The sequence below is a fragment of the Toxotes jaculatrix genome, chromosome 11, assembly GCF_017976425.1.
Source record: "Toxotes jaculatrix isolate fToxJac2 chromosome 11, fToxJac2.pri, whole genome shotgun sequence".
Lineage (NCBI taxonomy): Eukaryota > Metazoa > Chordata > Actinopteri > Toxotidae > Toxotes > Toxotes jaculatrix.
The window spans coordinates 8,987,390-9,012,715 of record NC_054404.1 but is presented as its reverse complement, the minus strand read 5'-3'; the positions used below and the strand labels follow the sequence as shown (position 1 = coordinate 9,012,715).

The 25,326-nt window shown below is 41.8% G+C and overlaps 1 protein-coding gene across 1 annotated transcript; it reads left to right on the top strand.

The window, feature by feature from the left end:
- Positions 1-391: 391 nt before the first annotated feature.
- LOC121189539 (protein FAM53B-like) lies at positions 392-25,326 on the top strand. Its single transcript, XM_041049745.1, has 5 exons — positions 392-566; positions 12,073-12,363; positions 14,799-14,853; positions 16,952-17,826; positions 24,091-25,326. Exons 2-5 carry the CDS (start codon positions 12,283-12,285, stop codon positions 24,442-24,444), a joined length of 1,365 nt encoding a protein of 454 aa, XP_040905679.1. The 5' UTR covers positions 392-566; positions 12,073-12,282; the 3' UTR covers positions 24,445-25,326.

Below are 25,326 nucleotides of genomic sequence, written 5' to 3'. Positions count from 1 at the left end.
GAGTAATTTTAGCTTTTCCGTGTAGAACTGACATGTCAACAACTATTTGCATCATTAACATCAATGAAAAGCGTAGTAATAAAAAGGAGCACATGAGTATTGTAAATGCCTTTGGGAGGATCGCAGTGGAACATACCAACTCGGAAGGGGTGTTATTTGTAAGTAAAACTTCTTGTTGTGTGTAATGATACACTGAATAGTTTTTTTTTCGGTGTTTTCAATTAATAATTAAATCAGGAGGATTTATCTGTTCACTGACCAGGTGTTCTCCTCGGTAAACAAATCTGCCAGTCGGCCAGTTTCCTCCTCGTCTCCCTCCTCCCTCCCTCTCCCCGTAGAGGTGGTTTGTCTGTACGCGGATATTGTTACAATCACCGCTGAAGGCTGAAAGCAGCAGCGAAGCTCTCAGCTGCTCGCAGTCCTGCTCAGTCCTGCGCTGGTGACGCCGAACTGGCGGCTGCTACTACGAGAAACCTTTGTGATTTTTTTTTTTTTTTTTTTAAAATGTGTGTCTGATTTTCCCTTGTTGAAGATGACCTAACTTCGAAAGAGCCTCTGCTGGCCAGGTAGTAGGGCATTTGTTCAGATTCGTGATAACTGTAACTGTGTTCAGGCATGCAACATCATGTTTCTAATTCCACTCGTGTGAAGTTTACTTTGTCTGCTCATGCTGGGTTTCCTCCGTGACTGAAACATCTGATGACAACATTGTTAGGATGAATTACTTGTTGAATTACTTTTGAATCAAGTTAGGCACAAAAAAAGAAGAGCTCAGCTTGCGGCATGTTGCACTCTTTGCGGATGTTAAATTATTGACTCTGTTATTACAACAGTTATTACAACGTTTCTGGACCAAATCAGCTGTTGTTGAATTCACAAGTGAGTTTCAGCATCTGAATATGTGAGAATCTGCTGTATTTGCTCGCCCAGTCAGACCAACCTGTTGCTGCATGAAACGTTTCTGCTTAATAACTTGCTTTGCTTGCTGCACACAAGCTCTATGTGCCAAACTCCCCTCCATCTATCAGTCTGATGAAGTTCAGGCTGTTGTCAGATATACAGTACCTGTAAGTGGGGAGGCAGTGTGGTTGCGCTGCAGCTCATGCTGACACACAGCTCCTCACCACAGTCTGTGAGAGGAGATTGAGAGGCGCTTGAGTGCTTTGAGTCTTAAGGCCTGGTTGCATATCTCTCACCAATCTCCACCACACATTTAGGGTTTTGTTTCCTCTTGAGATAGTGATCCGCAATAAGTAATTCTGTGCTTTTCAGAGCATCTGTTTTTATGCTGAAGAGGTTGAAACTATGAGCCGCTTTGTTCTTCCTCAATTTCGTTTCTGTTGTCACAGCTAAGATATAATGCTGCACATCCTTAGAGTCCAAATATACACTGTTATTGTTTGTTGTTATGACTACGGGACAGAGAGTCACATACAATGAATTTATGTTATGACATATTAATGAAACTGAGCTTAGTCACACTGATAAGAACTGATAAGATCATCTGTAAAACAAATTCATTACATCCAGGCATACAGAAGAGTATGCCCTCTCTGTGCCTAATATGTTTTATTGTCAAGTGGATAAATTCAATTCTCTTCTTACAATATCTATTTATATGTGGTTGTATTGGTGGCTATGTGACTTAATCACAGGGCAGGGTTCATGCTCATTTTGCAACTACTTTATTGCCTGCTTAGTTCAAAATGAAAGCCAATTCCCCTCTGAAAATGGAGCACCATGGCTGCAAAGTCTTAAACTGCTTACTTATCAGTGTTGTTTCCTTTCCTTTGTGGGTTAGGTGGTAAATGTTGGTGCTTATGTTTTGCCCTTTCTAATATTGGCTGGCAGTCGGTTGATCTTTGTGGACACCATAAACACAGCACCATGAAGAACTGGTTTGGTACCAGGGTACCCTAATTGAAAATACCTGGAAATGTGTCTCGCTACAGCCATAGCAGTGGTTGTCCTTGACTCGCAGGGACGGATGGCTAGTTTGGTTAACTAAACAGGAAATGTCAGGAGTTGCCTCAAGACTCCTGCTGAGAAAAGGTTCTCACAAATGCAAAGTGTATCTGAAACTCAAGTTGGAAGGGAAGCAGAAAGCTGGGCAAAGATTTCACTACAAGTCAGCTCTAGTGTCTAATTACAAAGGGGATGTTGATAAGGGTGTCTCACAAATAAGATAAGATAGACTTTATTCATCCCACAACGGGGAAATTCAATAATAAATACTGGTTAGGCTCAGAGGAAACCTGTTCTGAGCACTTCGATTCTGCTTTTCCAGTTTTGGGAACATTATGATGACTATACCTTGCTTTGATTTCCAAAATAAACCAGCGCTGGAATGTCACAGTTTGGTGTGAACAAGCATTTATAACTATCAAATTCATCATGTGAACCTTCAAATGTGGTGTTTACAGTACCTGTTGATTTTGTCAAGCAAGGACTGGCTTGAAAATGTTCTATACTGGTACCAATATCTAAGTTTCTGTAGCTGTACAAAAACAATATGTCTTTTAATACCTTACTTATTTTTTGAAAACCTTCATCATTTAGTAAAATGAGCCGAGCTTTAAACTGATTATGCATTAGTGTCTAATACCATAACATAAACAAGAACTTTGAATAAATACATTCTAATATTAGCAAAATTATTATTTAAATATGGAAATATCTGACTGCTGACTCGCAAACCAATATCTAACTAAACAGGAAGAAGCGAGTAACATTTTCATCAGTTGCTGATAATCACTTTTTCATTTTTTTTTTCTCTTTTTAGTGAAGCACAACTTGATGCACTGCAATTGTACTCGACAACAGCTCTGGCATTGTTAGTCTGTACACTTGTTTTGGACATAATTTATGGAAGCAATTAAGGCCGGTGGGTTTTTAAAGGGGATCGCTCTGCGCTCCAGTGTGTGCTTAAGACGCACACATTTGCAGTGTCTTTGTGTTGCAGGCAAAAGGCCCTATTAGAGCTCCATTCTGTCAGTGCGCAGCTGTGTGCCTGTGTGCTGAGCGAGCCACTGGTCCATTCTCCGTCTGTGTGTACAACTCTCACTCAGTCCACGCACTGACGCACATGCTGCCACTTTCCTCCCTCCGCCAGTTTCTCTGTTTTTGCCTTCTGTGTATTTCAGTCTCACTTTTTTCCTGTTTTTCACTGCTGTTTGTCTTTCTGTTCCTCTAATACTGTGGCTCTCTTTCTTTCACTCGTTCTCTGGCCTGAGGCATTATGCAAAGCTATCAGAAAAGGATTGTTAGCCATGCCTGTCTGTGCCTCCATGCTACTCTCTATTCATTTCAGAAGCTTCCCTTTCTTCTCTGTGACCTGCAGTCATAACTGCTGCTGCCTCAAACGCACTGAAACTCGTACCACTTGGCTTCAGGGAGTTTAAAAACAACTACCTTGTTTGTTTCTCAGACTATTTGTTTAAATGTTGTTATTCCTCGTTTTGTATATTCCTTCCTCATTAACATGATAGATTTGTAAGTCTGGCGTCTCGGCTCCCACAGAGCCAAAGACCTGCAGCTGAAAAGAAAAGAGGCATTCTCACATACACCAGAGGAGCACTCCCCCAACCCCCCAAGACAGGCACCAGACTCTACTTAGAGATGAAAAGCATTCTGGGATGCAATAGGAATGCTCCCATCAACATATCCAACTGTGATAGTTAGGAATCATCTTCTGTATTTTTTTGTTTTGTGTTTTGTTTTTGTTGTTGTCTCTGGTGTGCTTTTTGACTTTCAAATGAGGGACTATACCCTTGGGGTCTTTTATCTCTGTCTGGCAAAATAGGCACTTCACTTGCATAGATTTGCTCTGCAGTTTGTTTGCTCATCCCGTGTCTGTTGGTTGCATGCAAAAGTTGTTTCGTGTTTGTGTATGTGTGTGTGTATTAGTCCAGATGAGCTAATGCTTTCTTTTGTTTCCTTGTGGCATCATAATACCTCTGTTATGAGTGACAGTGGTTGGCATTCTTCTGTTTTTTTTTTCCCTCAGCTGCTTTGGATTGGCTTCTCCTCAAAATGTCAGCCATCACATAGCTCCTGTCTGAATCATGTGGTGTGGACCACCAGTCTGGTGAAACAATCCCCCAATTGCGTCCCTAGAAAAAAGAGAAATGAAAGCTTGTGTTGCTGTTTGGCTCAGACAGCCTAATTTGTTGTATTTTTAGAATTGGTTTTCCATAGTTGTGACAACCATCCAGTTTCCCCTCGACAATATAGGACTTTTACAGTTAACCACAAAATCTTTTCTTTATACAAACCTGACACTTAATGTGTTAAATCCTACAAAAGTGTCTCTTTGTGCAAGCCTAGGCTTGAGAACAGAGCCAGTGTATCAATTCTGCCTGCACAAAGAAAACCAATTATCATAGCGAAATATGTCATAACTCTCGGCTATAGTGTTCTGTGTTATATTCTAATTGGTTTTCAGGAGTTGGGTTTGAATCCGTCAAAATGTTCTCGGCTCTGTTCGTACCAGGCATTATCATGCATCTCAGGTGATCCCATCACACGTGGATCGCTCTAAGTCCGTCAGTTCACACTTGGCATTCGAGTGGATCTCACCTCTCTGCTCTGTATGTAAATAAACATGTACATCAGTTCCGTTTGCAAAGACCAAATATGTTTTTTTTAACTGGAGGGAGGCAGCAATGCACTTCCCAAGCCTATTCTCCCTGCAAGTAAAAAGGGGAAGAAGAAATTAAAAAAAAAACACAAACTGGGTCTATTCCTTGGTGTGTTCCAGGCAAACCAGATCACCCAAGATGTTTGATGCACTTGTGATATATCTCAATGGGTCCTTTAACACTTTCAGACTTTTGAAAATGCAAATACATACTCATTTACATCAGCTGAGTAGGCAATCCTTCTGTGTCACCCGAGACACATTCACATACATGCTCCTAAAAGAATGTGGCCATATGTCACCCAGACCACCTCCGAAAGTGGTCGGAGAAACCTGATCTTAATGCATCCTGGATGCATTCACACCTGTACTTGGAGCTGTCCGCTTGTGATCAGATCACCTGTGACGTACGCCTGCAGGTCATTCCAACAGCACAAGGCTGAACACCAGCAAGCAGCTAGCCACTTAGCATACTGGCAGAGGACCAGGATTTAGGATGGTGCAGATGGAGATCTGACAGAAGTTCTGCAATAGAATAGTTTTTGCCAGCCTTTAGTTTGTGTGTGAGTAAATTTCTACCCTTATTGCAACTCATAGTGTGATAAAAGTAAAAGAGGGATGCTGTTGCTGCTTGCCCAGCATATGGACCATATCACTACACAGCGGTGGTGGTGTAAAATTTATTCCAACAAGACTTTGGTTTTTGAGCTAGAGTCTCCCAGCAGTGATTAGATACAAATTCTCCCCCACAATTTGATTTGATATTGTTTGATACGCATAAATAATTCCCACAAGTATAACAGTGCCATAAATATAAAATGTAAAACACAACAAACTCTCTTTCTTCCTGTTCAGTTCTACAGAATGGAGAACTCAAAAAACTGTTTTTTACACTATTTTTAGCTGTGGAAACAGTAGTGAACAGTGAAAACACCCAAAATGGTACACCTTCATTTGGCTTTCAAATCTTGAATTGGTGCAATTCAAGGGTTTGCACCCTACTACATATACATGCTTAGCAGTCAGAGGGTCCATATGGCGAGCTGAGACCCCTCATGAATGAATGGACCGAAGGAATGCTGCTCATAGTTTTCTTTCTGACATTTTCCCACCCATACACGCTCTCAAGTCACCCATAAGACACCTCCACAACTTGAACGTGGTAGTAGATCATTCCAGACCAACTCAGCTAGGACCTCCCATTTCATGTCATGGCCAATGAAAAGTATGAAATATTAGATATTTTCAAAAAATTATTAGATGATGGTGTAATATAATATTTTCTATGTATCCGCAAGGAACATTAGCACTTTCCCATTAAAAAAAACTGAAATTGAAATAAAGTGGGTTTTTAATTTCTCAAGCCATATTTAGCAAGATCTGTGGCACTCAGTTTTTTTTATGCAGGACCAAATAACTTCTGCATGTGATAGAACTACATTAATAGTACACAGAATCAAAAATTTGGTTGCAATTTCTATTAATGTGATTATTGTAAAACAGTCAGCAACAGCTATTTCCATTAATGCATGTTGCAAATTATCCTTTGGGTCTCGTGGACGTTCAGTACAAATTTCAACCCAATCAGTGAAAAATAAGAGATTAAAAAGTGAGGCTAAGAATACAAAGAATTGCAAAAATTATGAAATTTAGCCCTGAGTGCCAAACTTTAAAAATTCATTACTTAAAAAGTATCTGGAGTAGAGCTGTGTGATTTTTCAAGGTCCCATGAATTTAATAAAGGTTTTTACATGATTTTGTTTTTCCAAAATCCATGAACTCCACGAACTGGGAAAAGTTCTGAATTCTGGGTGAGGTGGCATGGAATGACCGTATTATGCAACGGCAGTAATGTCACTTTATTGGTTGTATGTATAACATCACTAGCTTACACAACATAGGAGTGGTTCCTCTTATTGAGCTGAGCAATTGCAGGGGATTGCTAGCAGCACTGGAGGCTCCCATGTAATGTATCCCTGATGGATTAGGGCTCTGGTTAGTGTGCAAAGAACAGAACAGGTACTCATGGATAATGGAAGAAACCACAGGCGGAAAGGCAAGGATTGTTGGGTTTGGGGGGGGGGGCGGGGGGGGGGGGGTGGGTGGGTAGTGTAATTAGAGGGGCACCTGATGTATGGAGAGTCGTGGCATGCGAGGGTCATTCCAGGGGGCAAGAGGCCCCATACCTTCCTTAACTCAAACTGAAATACCTGATGCTATGCCTGTCAAACTTCTTAAGATTTCAGCTAACTAAGTCCTGGTCCGAGACACAGGCTTTGAACCTGAATAAATTTCAGGCTGCATAAATAGAGAAGCTGTGTTGTGTTTTCAGGTTGCATGCCACCTTGCAGCTTAGTTAACTGGCCTTGCTCAACAGTCCAGTTTCCTATAACAAACACACTCACTGATAAAGGCATGATGATCTGTCCTGATATTATTCTTTACTAGCAGGGTGATGTCTGCCTTTCTTTGTATCAACAGTTGTCACTGTTATCCTCTGTTTTGTGTTTGGTTGCTATGGCTACCCATTAAATTCCTTGAAGCATTGTACTACTTAGCAACTGTTTTATGAAGTAAGTCAGAGAGAAACTGGTCCAATATAATAGCAGACATGTTAAGTTAGCCCTATTGTAAAACTATCACATGTAAGTAGAAGTGTTGGGAGCGAGACAAGTCACTACTTACTTCATGATGCATCTTACTTACAGTAAATATTAAACTAAAATTATGGTGTGAAATCATGTTTGTTGCACCAGTACGTTCTTCCTTTTTTTTTTAAGCAGGAGGGGTCAGTGAGGTATTACAAGTGAACGTGACTCTGTGTCACAATGCTTTAAGAGTATCACTCGGGTTTTTCTTTCACCGTGTATTTGGTAATAAGGTCCATGAGTTCCACACCCAATCGAGCAGTTACATGTGACCACAAGGGAAGCAGCACCCGTATACTGCAAAGGGAAGTGTGCTTTTGTATGGGTGTTAGGCTAGCATGTCTTCACGCCAACTACGCAGTGAGAAGAACACCAGTGTTAACTGGACTGTCAGGTTGCCTTTTGACAAACAGCTCAACAAGTTCTTTGAATTATGACTGCAGAGTTGTTGTTATAGGTAACAGCTCCTGTTCCAAAGTAAAAAAAATAAAGCAAATGATCTTTTGAAATTGCTCATTAAGTAGGAACTGGCTGTGTTTATGCAATGGTTGATGGTCACTGTCGTTAGAGAAACGATCAAGGGAATCTGCAGAAGGAGGCCAGAACCAGAAAGACTACTGACAATGCATAAAGTTTGACTGAATGAGCACTTCATTGTTTATGCACTTCTGAAGATCTAGTGGTGTGATGGCGTGTTGTTTTTGGCCAGTGTTCCCCTGCCAGTGGGTACTAGGGTGATGGCCAGAGGATTCAGTGGTATGTCTTGACCTCCCTAGGACCATTTTTACGACCTCGGGCGCATTATATGAAAGAGGGGTGGCTGTGTGTTCACCCTGACAGACTTTCACAAAAGAATGGCATTTACTTTTATTCACCCCCAACTGCAAAAACCTGAGTGTGCAAAACTTTTCTTCTTGATGTTTTAATTTTGTTTCCCATGGATAAATTGATTACGTAAAACAAATGTCAGCGTCCAGCTTCTTGCACCATAAAATATGTTATAGCAATGGCGGTCTGATTAGAGAAGACAACTTTTTTTTTTTTTTTTCATAATAAGAATCTGAAGGTTTTCACTTGTGTCATCCACCCATGCAGTGTTTTGTTTGGTCCACATCATTTCATTAGTATGAAATGAGTTGCTTTCTTTCAGCTGCAGCCACCGATCAAAGTCTTGACACCAGACGCGCTCTGCACAAGTATGCAGTAACCAGAGCCAATTGGTGATGGACACCAAACACCCCGTCACAGAACTTTAAGGGGCCCCAAATAGGCTTCTATTCATCTGCCTGTACAAATCACAGCCTGGGCAAAGAGCCATATTATCTTAGCTGCCCTTTCTAGTGCCCTCCTGAGTCACTGGCTATTGTGAGCCAAGAGCTGCTGTCTGCACCCCAGCGTACACAAATCTGACCAGAATTACCATCAGATTTTAGTCCAGTGTGGAGGTCAGATTTAGTTACATGGACCTACAAAGTTTTGTAAGGCCCAAACAATAGCAATGTTTCCATTTAATTAGAAAGCTTTCCTTCAGTTTAGTTCTGATCAAATGTTATATGACTTATTGCACAATTACAGAAACCACATTTGACATAACACTGCAAAGATATATAATGCTCCCTCTTGTCTAGAAAGGCTCAGTAGACATTTGCTTTGGGCAGGCATTATTAAAAGTAGGATGACTATGATTACATGGGTCTGTGTTACTCCTGATCACTACTTGCTGGGCTGTCATTGATTTGTGCTGCTGATTTATCAAAGTGGAAAAGCACCGCAGCTGTCGTGGAAATGTCGCATTTCTTGTAATTGAACTAATGTGAAGGCAGAAGTAGCACATTCAGTTGTAGGATCATGCATCATTTGATATTTAAGGGCCTTGTTTGAATTATTGTTCACAACGTTGGGAACTATTGAGAGGAAGTGAATCAAATCATCATTTAAACCACTCCCTTTTGTTTGCTGATTGGTACGGCTTCAGATACCAGTATCAAATTATTTTTCAGCGAAAGATGTAAAACTGAGCTTGAAAGATTTAGGCTGGACTGAGTGTGACTCATCAAACTTATACATGAGGAGACTTGCAAATTGATTTCTGCCTAGATTTTCTGTGGTGTGACAGCAAGTCAAACAATAAAGGTTTTTCATACAGTGAGATGTAGACAACGAGGAGACTCACTTTAAGCAGTGAATGTCTTATCTGATCAGTAGGCTCTGCACAAGTGCTCCACAGTTCTCTCTCCATTAAGCTCTGGTTTCCCCATCATGAGGAGCCGGTTCATTAAGTAAGCATGGATTCAGGGTTGAATTCACACTCGGTCTGCCCTCTCCCATGACCCCACTTGCCAGTCACTACACGTGCACACAAGTGCAGGTTAGCATAAACAGACATGCATGTACAGACACACATACACACACACTCTCGTTCTCACTGTCGATGAGAACCCCGGTGGAACATGTCACACTTCCTAACTGCATCAGTAAGACAGCACACAGTAACAGCCTTTACACACAACCGTCATGCTCCTCAACTCCCACTCCTCCACACACATGAACCCTGTTTCATTGCCGCGCCCATTACTCAGTGTCGGTTCTAATCAGTAAAGTAATCTGCAAAACTGATCAAGAAGAACATTCCCTTCTCCTCTGACTCCCACCACCAATACCAGCCCCTCTTGCCTGCGGAGGCCCAGTTGTGCTCCAATGACTCTCCAGGATAAATGGAGATAATGGGAGTCATATGCTAGCAGTTGGTTTGGGGCAGGCCTACATGAAACATTTAAAGTCTTCATGTAGTCATGGGGCTGGGGAAGAGAGAAGAAATAGAGATGACATAGTGAAGCAAAAAAAAAAAAAAACATGGCTAGACTGGGATAAAATTGCTTTATCAACCCCCCATCTTTTCTTTTATATGTCCCTTTTTACTACCCACAAGTTAGTGTCCAACAAAACTCCTTTAAAACCCAGTGCTGGATTGCATCCTTCTCTCTAACGGATGTTATATAAGTGCAACAACCCTTACTTAACATGAAACCACATGTTATACAGGCAGGATAACATAGTAGGCCTGGAAGATCCATTAGCCTCATGTGTTGCTCCACAGCAGAAAGCTGCCATTAGCCAGCAGTTGATTGGGGGATCTGAACCATGCTGGTACTCTCTAATTCAATGTGTCAGTGTGTTTGGTGGTTGGCTAATGAAGGAGAGAGGCTCAAACCCAAGGTCACTGCAGTTATTCCTGTAAGCCCCCCCCCCCTCCCTTCAAATGGTGAAGAAAGCGTAACGGAACCTGCCCATAATTTACTGAGATCTTTCCCATGCATTAAGTAGCATCAGAAAGCCTGAGTAGAGTGGACATGACAAGGCATGTTTGTCTAAAAGAAAAAAAGAAGCATGTATGCCATCTGCCTTACATATAACTCCCTCCAAGCATTTTAAGAGTTAGTGTTTACTGTAGCAGCTTCTGTCTGCGCTTTACCATCTGCGGATGCAGACTTTCGATGAGGCAACCGCAGCTCCATATATGTTCCTTTTCTAGTCTTGTTTCTTAGCCACATCCATAGTCATGTGATGTGGGTGATGTCCTTTCCCAGATGAGCTAAACTTTGCTTTCTGTTACAGCATGTTTAGATAGTAACTCTGTAGGTGTGTATATGAGCAGTTCAGTAAGTGTCAGGGTGTTAAATGGTGAATTACATAAATTAGCACTTCTTCTCAAGTGTCTGCTGTGAAATTATGCTGCTCATCAGGTTTGTGCTGGTAAAAACTGGTTCCTGAGCAGTTAGACTAAAACATTAGCCAATTTTTTTTATATTTTTTTTAAAAAGGAGACCTGTAGGTTTTCAGTATGTCTGGTGTGTTCTGTTTATCACTTCAAGACTACTGAAATGTAACTGATACCGCACATAATAAACAATGACCTGCTTCAGTTATGGCTGAATCAAAGTAATGCTGTATTTGCCTTAGAAAAAAAAAATGTCATCACTTCGGCAGTTTGACTGCCTCCTATTTGTGTTTGTGAGAGACAAATCTTTTTTTGAGCTCATAGGCTAAAGTTGTAAAATTAGAACTGTGTTTAAATTCATGGAGTGCTTGTTTCATTTAAAGATCCCCTCCAGACATGTTTTAAGACATATAAAAATGTCTGCTTGGAATAATTATGTGTGTCTGATATGCTTTTTCCACAAAAGAGTTCAAAATTCTCCTTCTTTCTCAATGAAGGCTCAGGAATCCTTGAATATGAAACTAACAGTCACCTCACAAGTTTAACTACTAGACATAGATGTCTCTTCCCCCCCAAAAAGTCCATTCTTAGTAGATGTGCACTTTTTTCCACATTGTGCTTGTCGAAGTTTCATGCTGAGTCACAATTGGCTTGCAAACTCAATGCAATGTTACAGATATCCTGCTTGTATTTGCATGCATTAAACTCAAATTTAAGCTGGCCACTGAGCAACTTACCCTTCTGAGTAAATGGCCATGAAAACGAAGTCTTCTAGCGTCAAAGTCTGCACAGACTTCATTCTGCACAATGAAACTCAAACATTCAAGCAAAGTAACAATAAGCAAAACACATTTTTGACACGAGAGAGACTTTAAATGAGGTGGATTATATTATTTACATGCGTTGTTCATCTGGTCTAGTTCAAAAAGCCTGGCACAGTAATGTGATGTTCTGTTTTGGTGAGATAACACTGTGTTCTACATGTAAACCTTAGAAGAAAACGCTGAGTGTCAGGACTTAAATGATTATTTATATTTGTCTTTTCCCTTATCTCTATGTTAACACAGGCATCGGCTGAAGTGTGAGAAACACCCTCCTACCTCCAGTACCACCACCACCATCATCTTCAGCACTTCAGGGCTCCTTTGCAGATGGGAGGTCACCAACCGGTCGCCCGTTTCGCCCAAATGCACTATCTGCCCTCCATTCTTATCTAAGATGGCTGCCCGTGGCCTTCTTCTGCACCCAAACAGACTGGAGCAGAGCTGCGTGCTACCATGGTGATCATTTTATCGAAAACACTGGAAAAGAAGAAGGGTGTCAATGATGTAAGGTCCAAGAACATCGAGAGACGGCTGGTGAGAGAAACGTAACCTTTTGAGCCTCAAACAAAGATAAACCAGTTGTTAACTATTGTTGCAGTTAAGGATCTGCAGTGTTTGGCAGTAGTTGGCAAAATAAATAGGATAGTGATTATATTACATCAGTTCATAACCACATGCCACAGAAGCCACTGGTCACGTATACTCACTTGCACAATGCAAGTGAGCACGCCAGACCATAATCTGGTAGCCTAATTGTACTGAGTAATTTTACATTTAGCTGTCTTTAGAAGTCATTAATGTCACAGTGACAGAGCTTTTTTTTTTACTTAATTGGCTGCCTTACCCACAGCCAGATGAGCAGATATCAATCAAAATTTCATCTCACAATGATTGGGGGGTGGGGAGGGGGGACTAGCCTAACAGAAAATTTAATAACTGTAAAGGACATCCTATCAACTCCAAACCAAGTTTTTGTAAATCAGAAAGTGAAACAATAGTTTAAGAAGGTTAATGTTCCTTTAATATTTAGTGTCAACTGCGTGTTGCAACAAGCAACTTTTAATGACCTGAGAAGTAGCATGTGAGTGTATTGCATTTTTGGGAGGTCATTCTTTGACTACACTTTGGTTTCAGTTTAACTTCCTAGATGGAAAAAAAGGAGTATTTACAATTTATTTTGATCACCACTCCATTAAGATAGCACAGCAGAAGAGCTCTGTAGAATTTGTAATCCGATCAAACCTTTCATTGTTCCTGCTGTTTTCTTGGCACCTCAATAAAATCTTCAGTTTTGTTTCAGTTTGTCTCTGCAAAATCTAAACACTGCTTCAGCCTCTAAAATGCGGGTGTATCAGAAAAATTCTTGAATGCAGATAAACATCACAAGATGCCTTTGGTGTAAAATGTCCAGGAAGCTTTGAGCTGATTGTTTTTAGCATGCAGACCAACCAACCATGCAAATGCATTTCTTTCATTTTCCTTGTATCCTTATAACATTTCTCTTTTTTTTTTTTTTTTAACCCTGAGAGCTTAATTAGGTCTCAACATCCCTTCAGTACTATTGTAGATCTTGGCTGAAAACTAAATCAGTCAATGTATGATGGATTTTTCGCAACTTACGTGTTGATTTGCCATGTTTAATATTACCTTTTCACTCGTGAAAGGCCACAGGTTTGAGTGTATTAGTTATTTCAGTTGATTGCCTTCTGCAACATAATAGTCTTTAATTTTGGATTCTGTGCCTTGTATCTTAGAAAACATTTTTTATGTTGTGGTAATAACCTCGAGGTGAGTCAGAGCAACGTATTGTGGCATTTGCCTTTTGTCTTTTGTGCAGACAGGCACCACCCTGTTGTAAGAAGTGAACTGTGAGAGAGGATAAGTGTCTGATTTGACGATAGGCGTGTAAATACAGAATTGTTTTCTTCCCCTAAATAATCTTTTGTTCTGTTTTGAATAAGGCTCCCTACAATGTAAAATTATCATCCAGCTATGTATCACCTTATAACTTAAAGTAGCTTTTGAGCCAAATCTGTAATGAGTTTTGTGAGCCTGGCCTTGAGTGAACACTATGGTAATAGTGAAGAATTGTGTTGTATTACACTTATAATACACAGTTGTCCATAAGTCCAACAGAAGTGGAGCAAAATGAATCCAATATATTCATTGTCCTTTTTTCTCTGTTTTGCTCTCCACCAACTCCTAAGGACAGTATCTGTTGCTCTTTGGCTGCTAAAAGTTGCAGTATATTTACCAGCTAGTCATTAACTTTGATTGTGGAGCTGTTTTGTGCAGAGCAGGTAGCTCACAGTTGGTTTATCAGAGCAACGTTGGGGAAAACATCAGTTTGCTTCTGGAAATGAGGTTGACGAGAGCAATGAGAGTGAACCAAGACAGTAAAGTTGCAGGGTGTAAAACTAAACATCAAGCTGAAAGAAGCTGTAAATCCTCATAGAGCTGCGGGGAACCGCAGAGTTGGGTGCTAATTCTCTGTGGGTTCATCACTATGGGCGACACCTTTCACACTACATAGTCATTTGATCTATGGTTAATATAAAGATATCGATTGGTATAAATCGGTTAATCGGTTTTATATTATGTAGGTAAATTTGCCTATACCCTGTATAACAGTGAATTAGATTTTATATGCTCATTATAAGTTTATAAAATAAACTTATAAAGTAATTAGTAATTGTACAGTAGCAGTCAATTAAATGTAGTGGAGTATATTTCCCTTTTAAATATAGTGGAGTGGAATTTTAAATTGCAGGATAAAAGGCAATACTCAACTAAAATACAAGTACCTCAGAGCTGCACTCAAGTAAATGTGCTTATTTGGTTTCGACCTCTGATTAAGTATGCTCCAGGTCTACAGGGGTATTAAACGAGCAGAACTGATATCGATAAACTTTTTGGTTTATTTTGTATCTCCCTGACTGTTGGCCCCTCTTATTGCCCATCCTTTACAGCGTGAGCTCCACACCATGAGCAGAGGGACCACCCTCTTCTCCTGTGGGACTGTGGGTGAGTTATCTCCATTCATGTCTCTCTGTTTGTCTTCCCATCTTTGCTTCCTCTTTTCGTGCAATAAAAACTCTCATGTGTCTGTCCTTTGCATTTACTCAAGATCTGGACAGTGAACAAATTGAGGTGGAGTCCTTTTTGTTAAAAAATAATTTCACAAATGTAATAGGATAATGGATTGCCCCTCTAATCCCTTGATAAATACATCCATCAAGGTCAACGACCCCCACTATAACCGTCTCATTGTTTATCCCCTCTGTCGCACTTGGTCTCTCACTTCTCCCTTTCTCCGTCTGTCACTCATCCCCCTCTCATGATCAGGGTGCACCTGCCTCCACACAACGTTGCACACCACTCTCATGGGAGTGAACTGTAATTGAATATTCTGTTGCCTATGTCAACAATTTCCCTTTGGCTCTGTTAGTGTTGCAGTAATTACCCCCTGTGTTAAAAGACATGCTACTGTAAATACAATCCCCCACTACTCACTATCCTCTTTTTCTTTTGGGAGGGTGGAGCATTCTGTGACGTCTATGGGAGGAACGTGGCTTACTGCTCCCACTCTTAATGTTGACATTAACATTGCCTAGCATGTCTTGTTAGTTCAACCAGCACTTTGTCTCATGCTTTCAAAGGGTGGCCTTTTGAAGTTCATCCCTTTCTCCCTTTGTCAAGTTGTTTTCCTAACATTCCTGTCAGGTCGTCACTGTAGCCCCCATGCATTGTTTGTCCGCCCAAAACAATGATTTCCGTCCACCAGACTCCGAGAGAGCATGCCAGAATTAGAGACAAGCATCCCGAAAGGATGGGATTTGGATCAGCAAGGGGTCCTTTTTGCCAAAAGCTTCAATAGATTCACAACTTAACCAATAAGCTTCGTAGCTCAAGCCACTACAGCTCTTTACTGTAGGTGTATTATCTCCCACAAGCGTGTGATGGACTCTTTTGTGCGGATGGTGAAACAGCTGGCAAGTCATACTGCTTTCCGAAGCATATCCTGTTAACCACTTGACTGATGGGAATGTCTTGCCAACTGTTTCACTGGCTGATCTGAAATATGCGTTTTATTTTTTTGGAATCAGCGTTCTTGCAGGTCCAGGTTTGAAATAGTCAGGAATGTTGCTTCTTCTGCTTATCTGTCCTCAGGATACCTGAAAAAAAAACCAGATTTATAAAAAGCATCTTAAGGAACAGTCATATTTCTACAGCAATTTTAGTTTTCTGCCAGCAATGCAGACAGAAAGATTCTAAGGCTAAGAGCATGGTGCAGTTACAACTTTTTCAACTTTCAGCTGAGGTTTCTCTACATGTCTTCTAGCTGTTTATGTGAAAAATAATTAGACGTAGCACATAGTGATCTTGCTGAGTCATACTGTTGGCTACTAAACCATACAGTAGATCATAATGAGCACAGAGTTCTTCGTAAACACCACCCAGCTTCTTCAGACTTACAAAAAACAGTGGTGTTTTAAAATTCACTGAGAATTAAATGTCATTTTTAAATTTTGCTGTTCCTGAAAAAAATTACTTCTACCTTCTTTTTCATCTTGCTGTCAATTTTGTTTTTGTTTTTTAAACTTTCTGTACAGTTACAAATGAACTGTACTAGTTGCAGCTGCAGTGTTATTTCCTCAAGGCTTAATCCTTTCATTCATGTTAAAACAAATGTCTGATAACAAATCAGTATTACTAAATTATATTATTATTATTAAATTATATCTTTTAAAATGCACCAAAGCTCATGATGCATCATTCTGTTTTGTGCTTAGTGGTGTGTATCTGCCCTAAATGACCTTAAGTGTATGTTCATTTTCTTCTCAGTTAAATAACTCCCAACGGCAGTGAGCAGACAATAATCTCCCTTTTTTCCAAACATCTTGTCCTTACAGCACCCATTCCGTCTTGCCTTAAGCTTATTTCCTGTTTGTTTGTGCCTTCATGTCAGTTAAGAACTTAATGTTCCTTTCAGATATTATTGCCTGTCTTTTATGCTAGAATACATTATGCTGTAATTACCAGAATGTAAGGTCTATATAGATCTAGAAAGGTCTGCTATTGAGGTTTGTGAGAGTAAGAATGTATGTTTTGAACATTCCAGAGGCAGATAGGTGGCTGGACCTAGGGCGAAGCTGTGCCATCCAGCAGAGAGCTCCCTGCCAGTCTGGTGCCAGTCTGGAGAGGCTGTGGGATGCAATGCCTGAGCCGGGGAGCCGGCACTGGGCCAAGGAGCCTGGCGGCACCGCAGCAATCACCAGTCTGATAAGAGATCTCAGCCTCAGCAATGGCAGCATGACCAGCACCCACTCCCACCCCACATCCACCACTGCACACTACATCACTACAGCCACCAGCCAAGCTCCTACGGCACCCCCGAGCAAACGTCAGTGTCGCTCCCTGTCGTTCTCTGATGAATCCAGTGGGATCCGACCATCTTGGAGGCCCCAAGGCTCCCGAGTGTGGACAACAGTGGAGAAACGAAGGTGCCACAGTGGGGGAAGTGTTCGAGGAGGAGGGGGGTTCTCTGGTGGCCATTTTCCCACCATGCAACGTAGCTCCAGCTTCAGTTTGCCCTCGCGCACCAGCATCCCTTCAGATGGAGCCCTGGACTTGCCTTTCTTCAACCAGCGACTGCCTCTCCACCCTCAGTTCACTGCCTCTCCAGTCTCCCCTACCTCTCCCTCCTCGCATCATCACCACTCCCGCCATCACCACTTCCTCAGGCCTCTCTCCCTCTCCCACGAGCAGATCAGCCTGCCAGAGCTCCAGAGGGAAGAGGCGTCGGAGGCCAGCTCTCCAGACTCCACCCCAGAACTGGGGAGGCGAGCTGGCCAGAGAGCCGGTGGCAAAGGGTGCCTGTCTCGGAGCAGGTCCCAGCCCTGCGTGCTAAACGACAAAAAGATTGGTATGAAGCGCAGGAGACCAGAAGATGCCCAGGAGCAGCGGCCCTCCCTGGACCTGGCAAAGATGACTCAGGTTAGCTGACTATGTGGAACACATATTGACAGGCACAGACAAGCACACATACCCATATTCATGTGAATGCGTCTTATTCAAATTTGACTCATTTCACGGAGTTGAAGATCACTTGCGTTCACTGGTTAAACATAAATCAGCATCAGCTTATTTCTAATGTTGCTTGACTGCTGCCAAATTGGCTGTATTGCATTTAGTTAAATCCTGAACCAAACACACTTACCACACAGACAAATACCTGTTTGTTCTTAGACCAAGTGGAAGTTCAAGAGATTCTCACGTAACTGGGCCTTTCTCCCTTTGAGCCTGATCAGGAACTGGATTAAATCAAGCTGAATTAAGTTTTCTGGGTTGTTGGTCCGAGGCTTCAGGGCAAAGTGATCTCAGGCCTCCCTCCCTCCAGCTCAGGGAGTGGCACTTACTCAAGGAGCATTCCTCATGTTCGGTCACGCTGCCTAGCTCTGGCTCCAGTTTGTCATCTCATTTACTCTGCTGGGTAAACAGCCCATCCAAAGGTTGGACCCCTCACCACGCATTTGCTTCCTCTCTGCAACTCTCCGCTGTATTTTCATCTTTCATTCATTGTACATCTTCATCCCTTTCTTGTGCCTTCAGTCAGGCACGTAGAGCAGCCACAGGTGATTAATAGTGGGGATATTTGGATTCACAGTGCTCTGGGTTGCTTTCCCCACGACAAGAGTTTGTTTGTTCTTATGTAAGGTCAGAGGAAGCAGTGGAGGAGCCAGAGAGTATAAATGACCCCCGGACAAACCCAAACCAAGAATAGAACCGTAGAAGTATTTTAATGACATGTAGGGTTTTGATGCTTGGCAGTGCTCTGATGTTTTTACAGAGCCCAGAAAAATCTTGATTCTTGATCGTTGTATCACATCCTGCTTCATTATTCATTTGAATGCTCTAGAAATTCTGCATGGAAGCTACAGCACCAACAGCGGCCATTGACTCCAAACTAACTTGTCCTGTAAACCCTGCACTTATATCATTCAACTGATATGCAAAAATCTGCCTTCAACATACCTCCTGTCCAGGAAATACTGTCTTTTTCCCTTTCTCTTATTATAAAGTACCATCAATTTATCCCTCTCCCCCTCCCTTCCTTTTCCCAAAGATTTGTGTTCCCAGCCTTTCACCCTCAGGACCTAGCCAGGGTTGGATCAACAAAGCTTTGGTAATGGAGCCTAGCGAGCATGTTTCCTCTAGTCATGCCAGCTGCTAAGAGGGGAAAATCAAGCACGGTGATCACACATAATGCGCACAGATACACAAACACGCACATGGAGTCAGTTTTACGTTACCTCTGGTTGCAGCAATGTAGGATCCACAGACTGCATCTACAAAGGATCACGCGTCAATAGATGATTGTGGAAGTAGGATCTGTTCTCTGCGATAAACTGTCGGAGCCTATTGTTTCTCACCTCAGTTTTCTTTTTCAGTTCTTTTTTTTATCTTGTTTGTTATTGAATTGACATGCATGATTGCATGCACTCTCTTTCATGCCTTGAGTGAGGAACAGAAGCAGTAACCCAGCACACGGTATCATTTTAACACATTTACTCTTTTGCTTCTCTTTTTCTTCCTATGCAGCGCAGATGTAAGTTGAGGCTGGTCTCTTTGTAACCACTACACTTGAAACGCTGCATCTAGTGTTCCCATGAACAAGCAGGGCTGTGTTATGTCACTCTGAATGAAATAACCCAAAATTCCTAAAAGCACCCATAGAAGATTCACATGGTTGACATAGGTCTATGAGGTGTTTTTTTTCTCTGTGAGAACCAAAAAAAAGGTGAAGCTCGTAGCTGGCAAACTGTCTGGAAAAGAAAGTGATAATGTGGAAACGAGAGGCTGGTTACAACTTGTGTTAGTTCTAATGACGAATGAACTTGAGAATCACTGTCAGTGCTGGGAATAGTTCTGATTTTACCTCCTCTTATGGGAATTTGGGGGGTTTTTTTGTTTTTTTGCATGATTTCTAAGAAGGATTTGTTCCTGCAGTTGTAAATGTTAGAATCACACCATACTGTATATCTGGCATTTGACAATTTAACTTCAGCTGTTTGAGGGCAGACTTGATGCATGAACTGACCACTGTGGGATTTCAGCAGCCCACTCCTTCCCAAGAAGTATGTGAGTCTCATCACAACGCTCTCAGGCTGAAAAGGCGTCCCACTCGGCCCTGCCTTAGGGTGCCAATTGAGACTTACTACTTCTTGTCACTCCTACACACACTTGCCACTATACTTCCTCCATTTTATAGCTGTGTGGATGAGTGATACAGTCTAAAGTCCAGGTTAAAGAGAAAAAGTATTCAGCGTACATGTATCAGGACAAACTTTGTTTTTTTCCAGTGACATTTGCTGGACAGATCAGACTTTTATTTTCTTAATTTGCCAGACAATAAAAGCAAAAAGTTGTTGTTAAGTCTGCTGGAGGTTCAGGGGGGCAGAGGATTGTGAGGTTCAACACACAAGTCCCCAGTGTGTGTTGTCAGTGGAACATGGTGTAATTTGGCCTCTGGATTCCTCGACCACGTCAATGAAGGAGGGTGTGAATTCTAGGGATGCATGTCATGCTAATCGGCTATAACTCGACTACCATAGGGATTTACGTCCAGTCACCCCAAAATTCCTCGAATATAATCCCTGTCAGCAATGTATATCAGTTCACTCCGCTGTCCGCTGTCTCATTTTTATCCCTGGCTGCCCTCCCACCTTGGCCCTTCATTGTTTTTTCCTCTGCATAGTGGCCGTACCGAGCTGCCAGTCTGGGAATGTTATCTTTTGATTCTAGGTCGCTTGCTGATTGATTGTTGATGCAGCTCACGCGTTGCTTTTGAGGAAAAGACCTGCTTGAGACCCGCCTGGCCGGTTTCACTGGGACGTGTGTCGTCTTCGCTGTCCCAGTTGACAACTTCACTTGGGTCGTTGTACATTTTGAAGAAAAAATTACAGCCTGTCTTCGGCTTGGCCATGTTAGCAGTAGAGGTGGTAAAAGGGGGCGTGCTGAGAAAGTGCTTGAAAGTGTGAGTGTGTGCGGTTGCCTGTGCATTCAGGAGAGAAGAAGCAGGGCAAAGAAAGGGGCTATTATTTCTGCAGGGAAGCTGGCGGACGAACTCCTCACTCCTCTCTATTAATATCTTCTTACTGGCCCAAGCTTGAGCTGCTCCGCTCTTCCCCTCCTCTCTCCATCTCACTCCATTCCTGGGATGGCAGACATCGTGATCATAGCTGAGCGTGAAGCCCCGCAGGCCTGTGGGAACACCTAGGTGGGCGTCGCGGGGTGCGGTGCTCTTCATGTATAACGACATGTTGGGACTCGTCCCAAAGATCAGTCACACAAATTACCTCTGCTTGTTCAACCTTTGCTCAAACCTAACATTTATCTATTTTTCATCTTATGTCAGGGTACTTTTACGTATCTGCCGTGCATTCTGTCTGTGGTACAGTGAATACCAGACGAAAGCCTTCACACACAGACACCAACACAGATAACTGATGCAGAGGTGTGCAACTATGTGGTCTGGCTGTCAGGAATGAGTCAAGTTCTCTTGCCTTGCACCTCTGCTCTCTCTTTTATTTTACATTTGTTTGCCGTTGGAGGTCTGTTTGCCCGTCTTCCTCAGAGCAGTGTGTTGCTGGATGTTGTTTATCTGACCTCAATTCAGCATTTCCAAAGATGTGTACTCACATTTTGAACCTGCAGTTTAAAGTAAAGTGCCTGCATAAGTCTTTCTGTTGTAGTTTCTGTGTACACCTCTCTGTATATATGTGCTCATTTATGCCTTCAGGACCTTTGTCATAGTACTTAGCAGGGTTTTGTTTGTTGTTTGCCCTATTTATCAGGAGAATATTTGCCTAACCTCTTGGCTTGTACTTGTGCTTCTGCCAGGTCAGCTGTCTTTCAAACCCATATTGTAGATAACTTAAATACAGTGGAAGCTTTGGTTGTTTTGATCGTGGTAAGAAATAAAGGATAATACCTGCCAAATTATCAGTTGGGTGTATGAAAGTAGTATTTTATTGTAAGACTTTGGTGAATAATTTTATAAAATGGAAAAAATAGGCTTGTAGTTATAATGTAATCCAATAGATTAATTTCATTATATCAGTTTTGATGCTATTTATGGCCTGTATTTTAGCAGAAATTGCTTTTTTTATATTTGCCTTCTGTCTTTGCCTCTCTTTGTTTCATCTCTACTAGCAGACTCCACCTATCCCAAGTTTCAAACTACGTATACGCGATACCCACAGAAATGATGTATGCACATACTGGATGAGACGTGGAGGACAAATGCCATGTAATATGGAAGACAACTTTCGATCATGAATGTAGTATCGCTATTTCAGACAGTTTTGTAGACTGCCTTCTTTATTAAAACAATGTGACACAGTGAGTCCTCTCGGTCCTCTGTTTGGCTGTGTTGTAAACAGATACAGGAGCTGTGGGACCTGTGCTATTACAGCACACTTGTCACGTAACCTGAAAACTAAAAAAGGAGCACTCCACCAAGTTTACGCATGAAGTTCAGTTTATTTTCTAATAATCTCTGTGGCTTTGGAGGAGCTTTTCTAAGTTTAAAAAAAAAAACCTGTGAGCATTTAATTAAATGTTCTATCAATTGCAGTATCCAGTTTTCCTGGGGTTTGATGCTTAATACTAATGACTAAAAGTCAGGATTTGATCTGTTTGACCATTCTTTCTTAAATGCTTATTGTGAGTACCTTAGCTTTGTGGAAATGTAACGCTAAAGCGTTGGTGTATCCCTTTAAGGATTACAACTATAACGTGTTAATTTTTTAGTCTGAAAATAATTAGATCAAGAAAACCCAACTCCTAGTAATAGCAGTGGGTTATGTGAGACGTGACGGCATGAGGTTAGCGAGCATGCGTGTGTGTGTGGTAATGGTGAACATTTTGTGTGTGTGTATGTATGGATGTGTTCCATCTGGGTGGGTGTAGGCTCAAGTGAAAGAAAGAAAGAAAAAAAAAACTCAGGCAAGATTGGGTACACAGCAGACATCTTACCCTTGTCCCCCAACCTACTACCACACCCACCTAAATCCCAGTCAGCCTCAGTAGATTTTATAGAAAGCATATTGTGAAGAAACTGCCTCTGCCCCCTCCTTTCTTTCTTCCTTTCGTCTCCTCCTCTGCTGTGATAATTAGTAGTAGGGTAATACCGGGGTTTGAACAGAGAAAGCAAGGGTTCAGAAATCCCCTTTTCCACTCCAGTGGGGTAACTACAGCAAAGACCTCCCACTCCTCACACAATCACCTCAAGCATTTGCAGATGAAAGCTGTGTTTTAGTAGCTAACACATAAAGTTAATGCAGCAAAAGTGAACAAAGCTTTAACTCAGAATTCTGCGTTATAGTTTTCTTTTAAACTGTGCTAAATCAGGGAAGGAAAACAAAAAAAAAAAGTGAGCCTAGACATAAGAAAGGGAGACTCCCAGCTCATTGTAACAGGAAAAGCAATGTCCTAACACATGCTAGGGAACATTAGAGGTGTCCGTCATGTAAGCCGAGGCTCTATAGAGAAAACCTCATCTCTATTCACCTCCATGCCTCCAACATCTGCTGCCGGGGCACTCCAGAGATCATTAACCCCTTCACTGCGCTGCATGGCTGCGTGTCTTTGTTGCAGAGAGAATTCAGGATGGAAACAGAGCATGAAAGCAAAACGGGAGACAGCTTCTTAGTGAATTAAATCCCTTAAAGGTCAAGTTTTGAGAGCAAAATCCCGACCACATGTAATTGTACATATGCTGTTCCTCAGAGTACAGAACTACAAAACATCATAACAACTATGAATCACAATGTCCTCCACTATACAGGGTTGGGTTTCCAGTCATGCCGTGTGTGTGTCACAGTGGCTTCCACAGTGATAAATAGGCCCAGGGCACAGTTTGAAACAAGATACCTTTTGTGGTTTGCAACTTGCCTCAGTGTTTTGTCTGTTTTTCTCAAACAACCCAGAAAGTTTTATTTTCTGTGTACGTTCTTCGATGGTTTGTGTGTGTGTGTGTACTCATCTGCTTGTGTGTTTACATGTTCACATGCCATCGATGAAAGGGAAGGCGTGCTCTTGGCAGCCCAAGCCGAAACCGAATCTCAGACTGACATTCTGGAAAACCCTGAGTTCGAATTCCCCCTGACAAATCCTGCTACTTTTATTGCCAGAATGGGAACATGAGCTAAGGTGCAAACCAACATTTATTTGTTTCTCTGTGTCTCCTCTGTTCAGAAACGTCAGACTTTTCAGAGCTTGAGCTGCCCCGGATTCTCAGCCACTGACAGCTGCCAATCAAGCCTGCCGCCGCCCTCCTGTGAGACCTCCAGCCAGCCAGATTCAGACTTCACCGCTGTGTCTGAGCTGGGACTGGAGTCACGGCAGAAAGGGGCAGGAGATGATGAGGAGGAGGATTCCTCCTACGAAGAGCTTGATAGCGATTCAGCTTGTAGCGTGGACTCGCGGCCCGGGTCTCCTGTTGGCATCATGGGCGGTAAACACACCCTCTGGAAGGGTGATTGTGGGACACAGATGGACATTTTCCAGCTGGGGGAAGAGCTTGATCTTGACCAGATTGAAAGAAACTGAACATTTTATAGGATATTTTAGAAGACTGTGTCTGGAGTGTTGTAAAAGGTTAATGGACATTGATGATGTACCAAAAGATGGTGATTAAGACGTGCTATGAGAAACAGAGCGGAGGAGTTTTCTGAAAGGGAAAGACGAAGAAAGATGAGGGAAGTGATAAAGATGATAAAGGATTAAGTATGTTGGCTTCTTAATGACACATTTGCCTTGAACATTCTTACTGTTTGAATCAAAAAGCAGTGACCTTAGGTGTTTTTTTTTCTTGTGGGGTATACAGCTTAACTCAGGAGTGGGAAAGTGAGGGTTAGTCTTAAGTAAACCTCCCAGCCCCCACTGTCTTTTCAACCTGATGACCTTTCCAAAGTCAGCTAACCTTAGCTTTGTAGTACTGTAGCAGTAGCTGGGCTCTCCTGTATTTAGCTCAAGTTTGTTTTTCAGAGAAAGTAGGGGAAGGATGGGGTGAAACAGAGAGGGGTAAACAACAGGAAGAGGTATCTTCTCACAGACTTGCCCTTGACCTTCTTCTGCATCTTTTGTGCACACATAAAAAAAATCAAGGTTTTTTTTTTTTTTTTTTGCTGAATGTAGACTCAATAAGCTTTATGAGGAGTATGAAAAACAACAGTGCCTTTTTTTGGATGCTTGCTCTCCCACTTCTCTTCAAGAAACTAGCCTCAATCGAAGCCACCATTTCTGACCTTTTTTGTAGTTTCTTAATATGCAAATTGTATATTTGAATTAAACACTGAATCTCACATTTTCAGTTCTAATAACAATGTATATTTTTCTAAATAACTGTTTTTTATGAGCTGTTTTTGACGGAGCAAGAATGCGAGGCCTTTCTTCTAACAGAATGGACATGAAATAAATTTACAGCCTGCA

What these genes read in the sequence shown, in the direction of transcription:
- LOC121189539 (XM_041049745.1), top strand. Translation starts at nt 12,283, where the DNA reads ATGGTGATCATTTTATCGAAAACACTGGAAAAGAAGAAGGGTGTCAAT. An exon ending in AGAACATCGAGAGACGGCTG is followed by an intron (nt 12,364 to 14,798) that starts GTGAGAGAAACG and finishes CATCCTTTACAG; the next exon opens with CGTGAGCTCCACACCATGAG. An exon ending in ACCTGGCAAAGATGACTCAG is followed by an intron (nt 17,827 to 24,090) that starts GTTAGCTGACTA and finishes TCCTCTGTTCAG; the next exon opens with AAACGTCAGACTTTTCAGAG.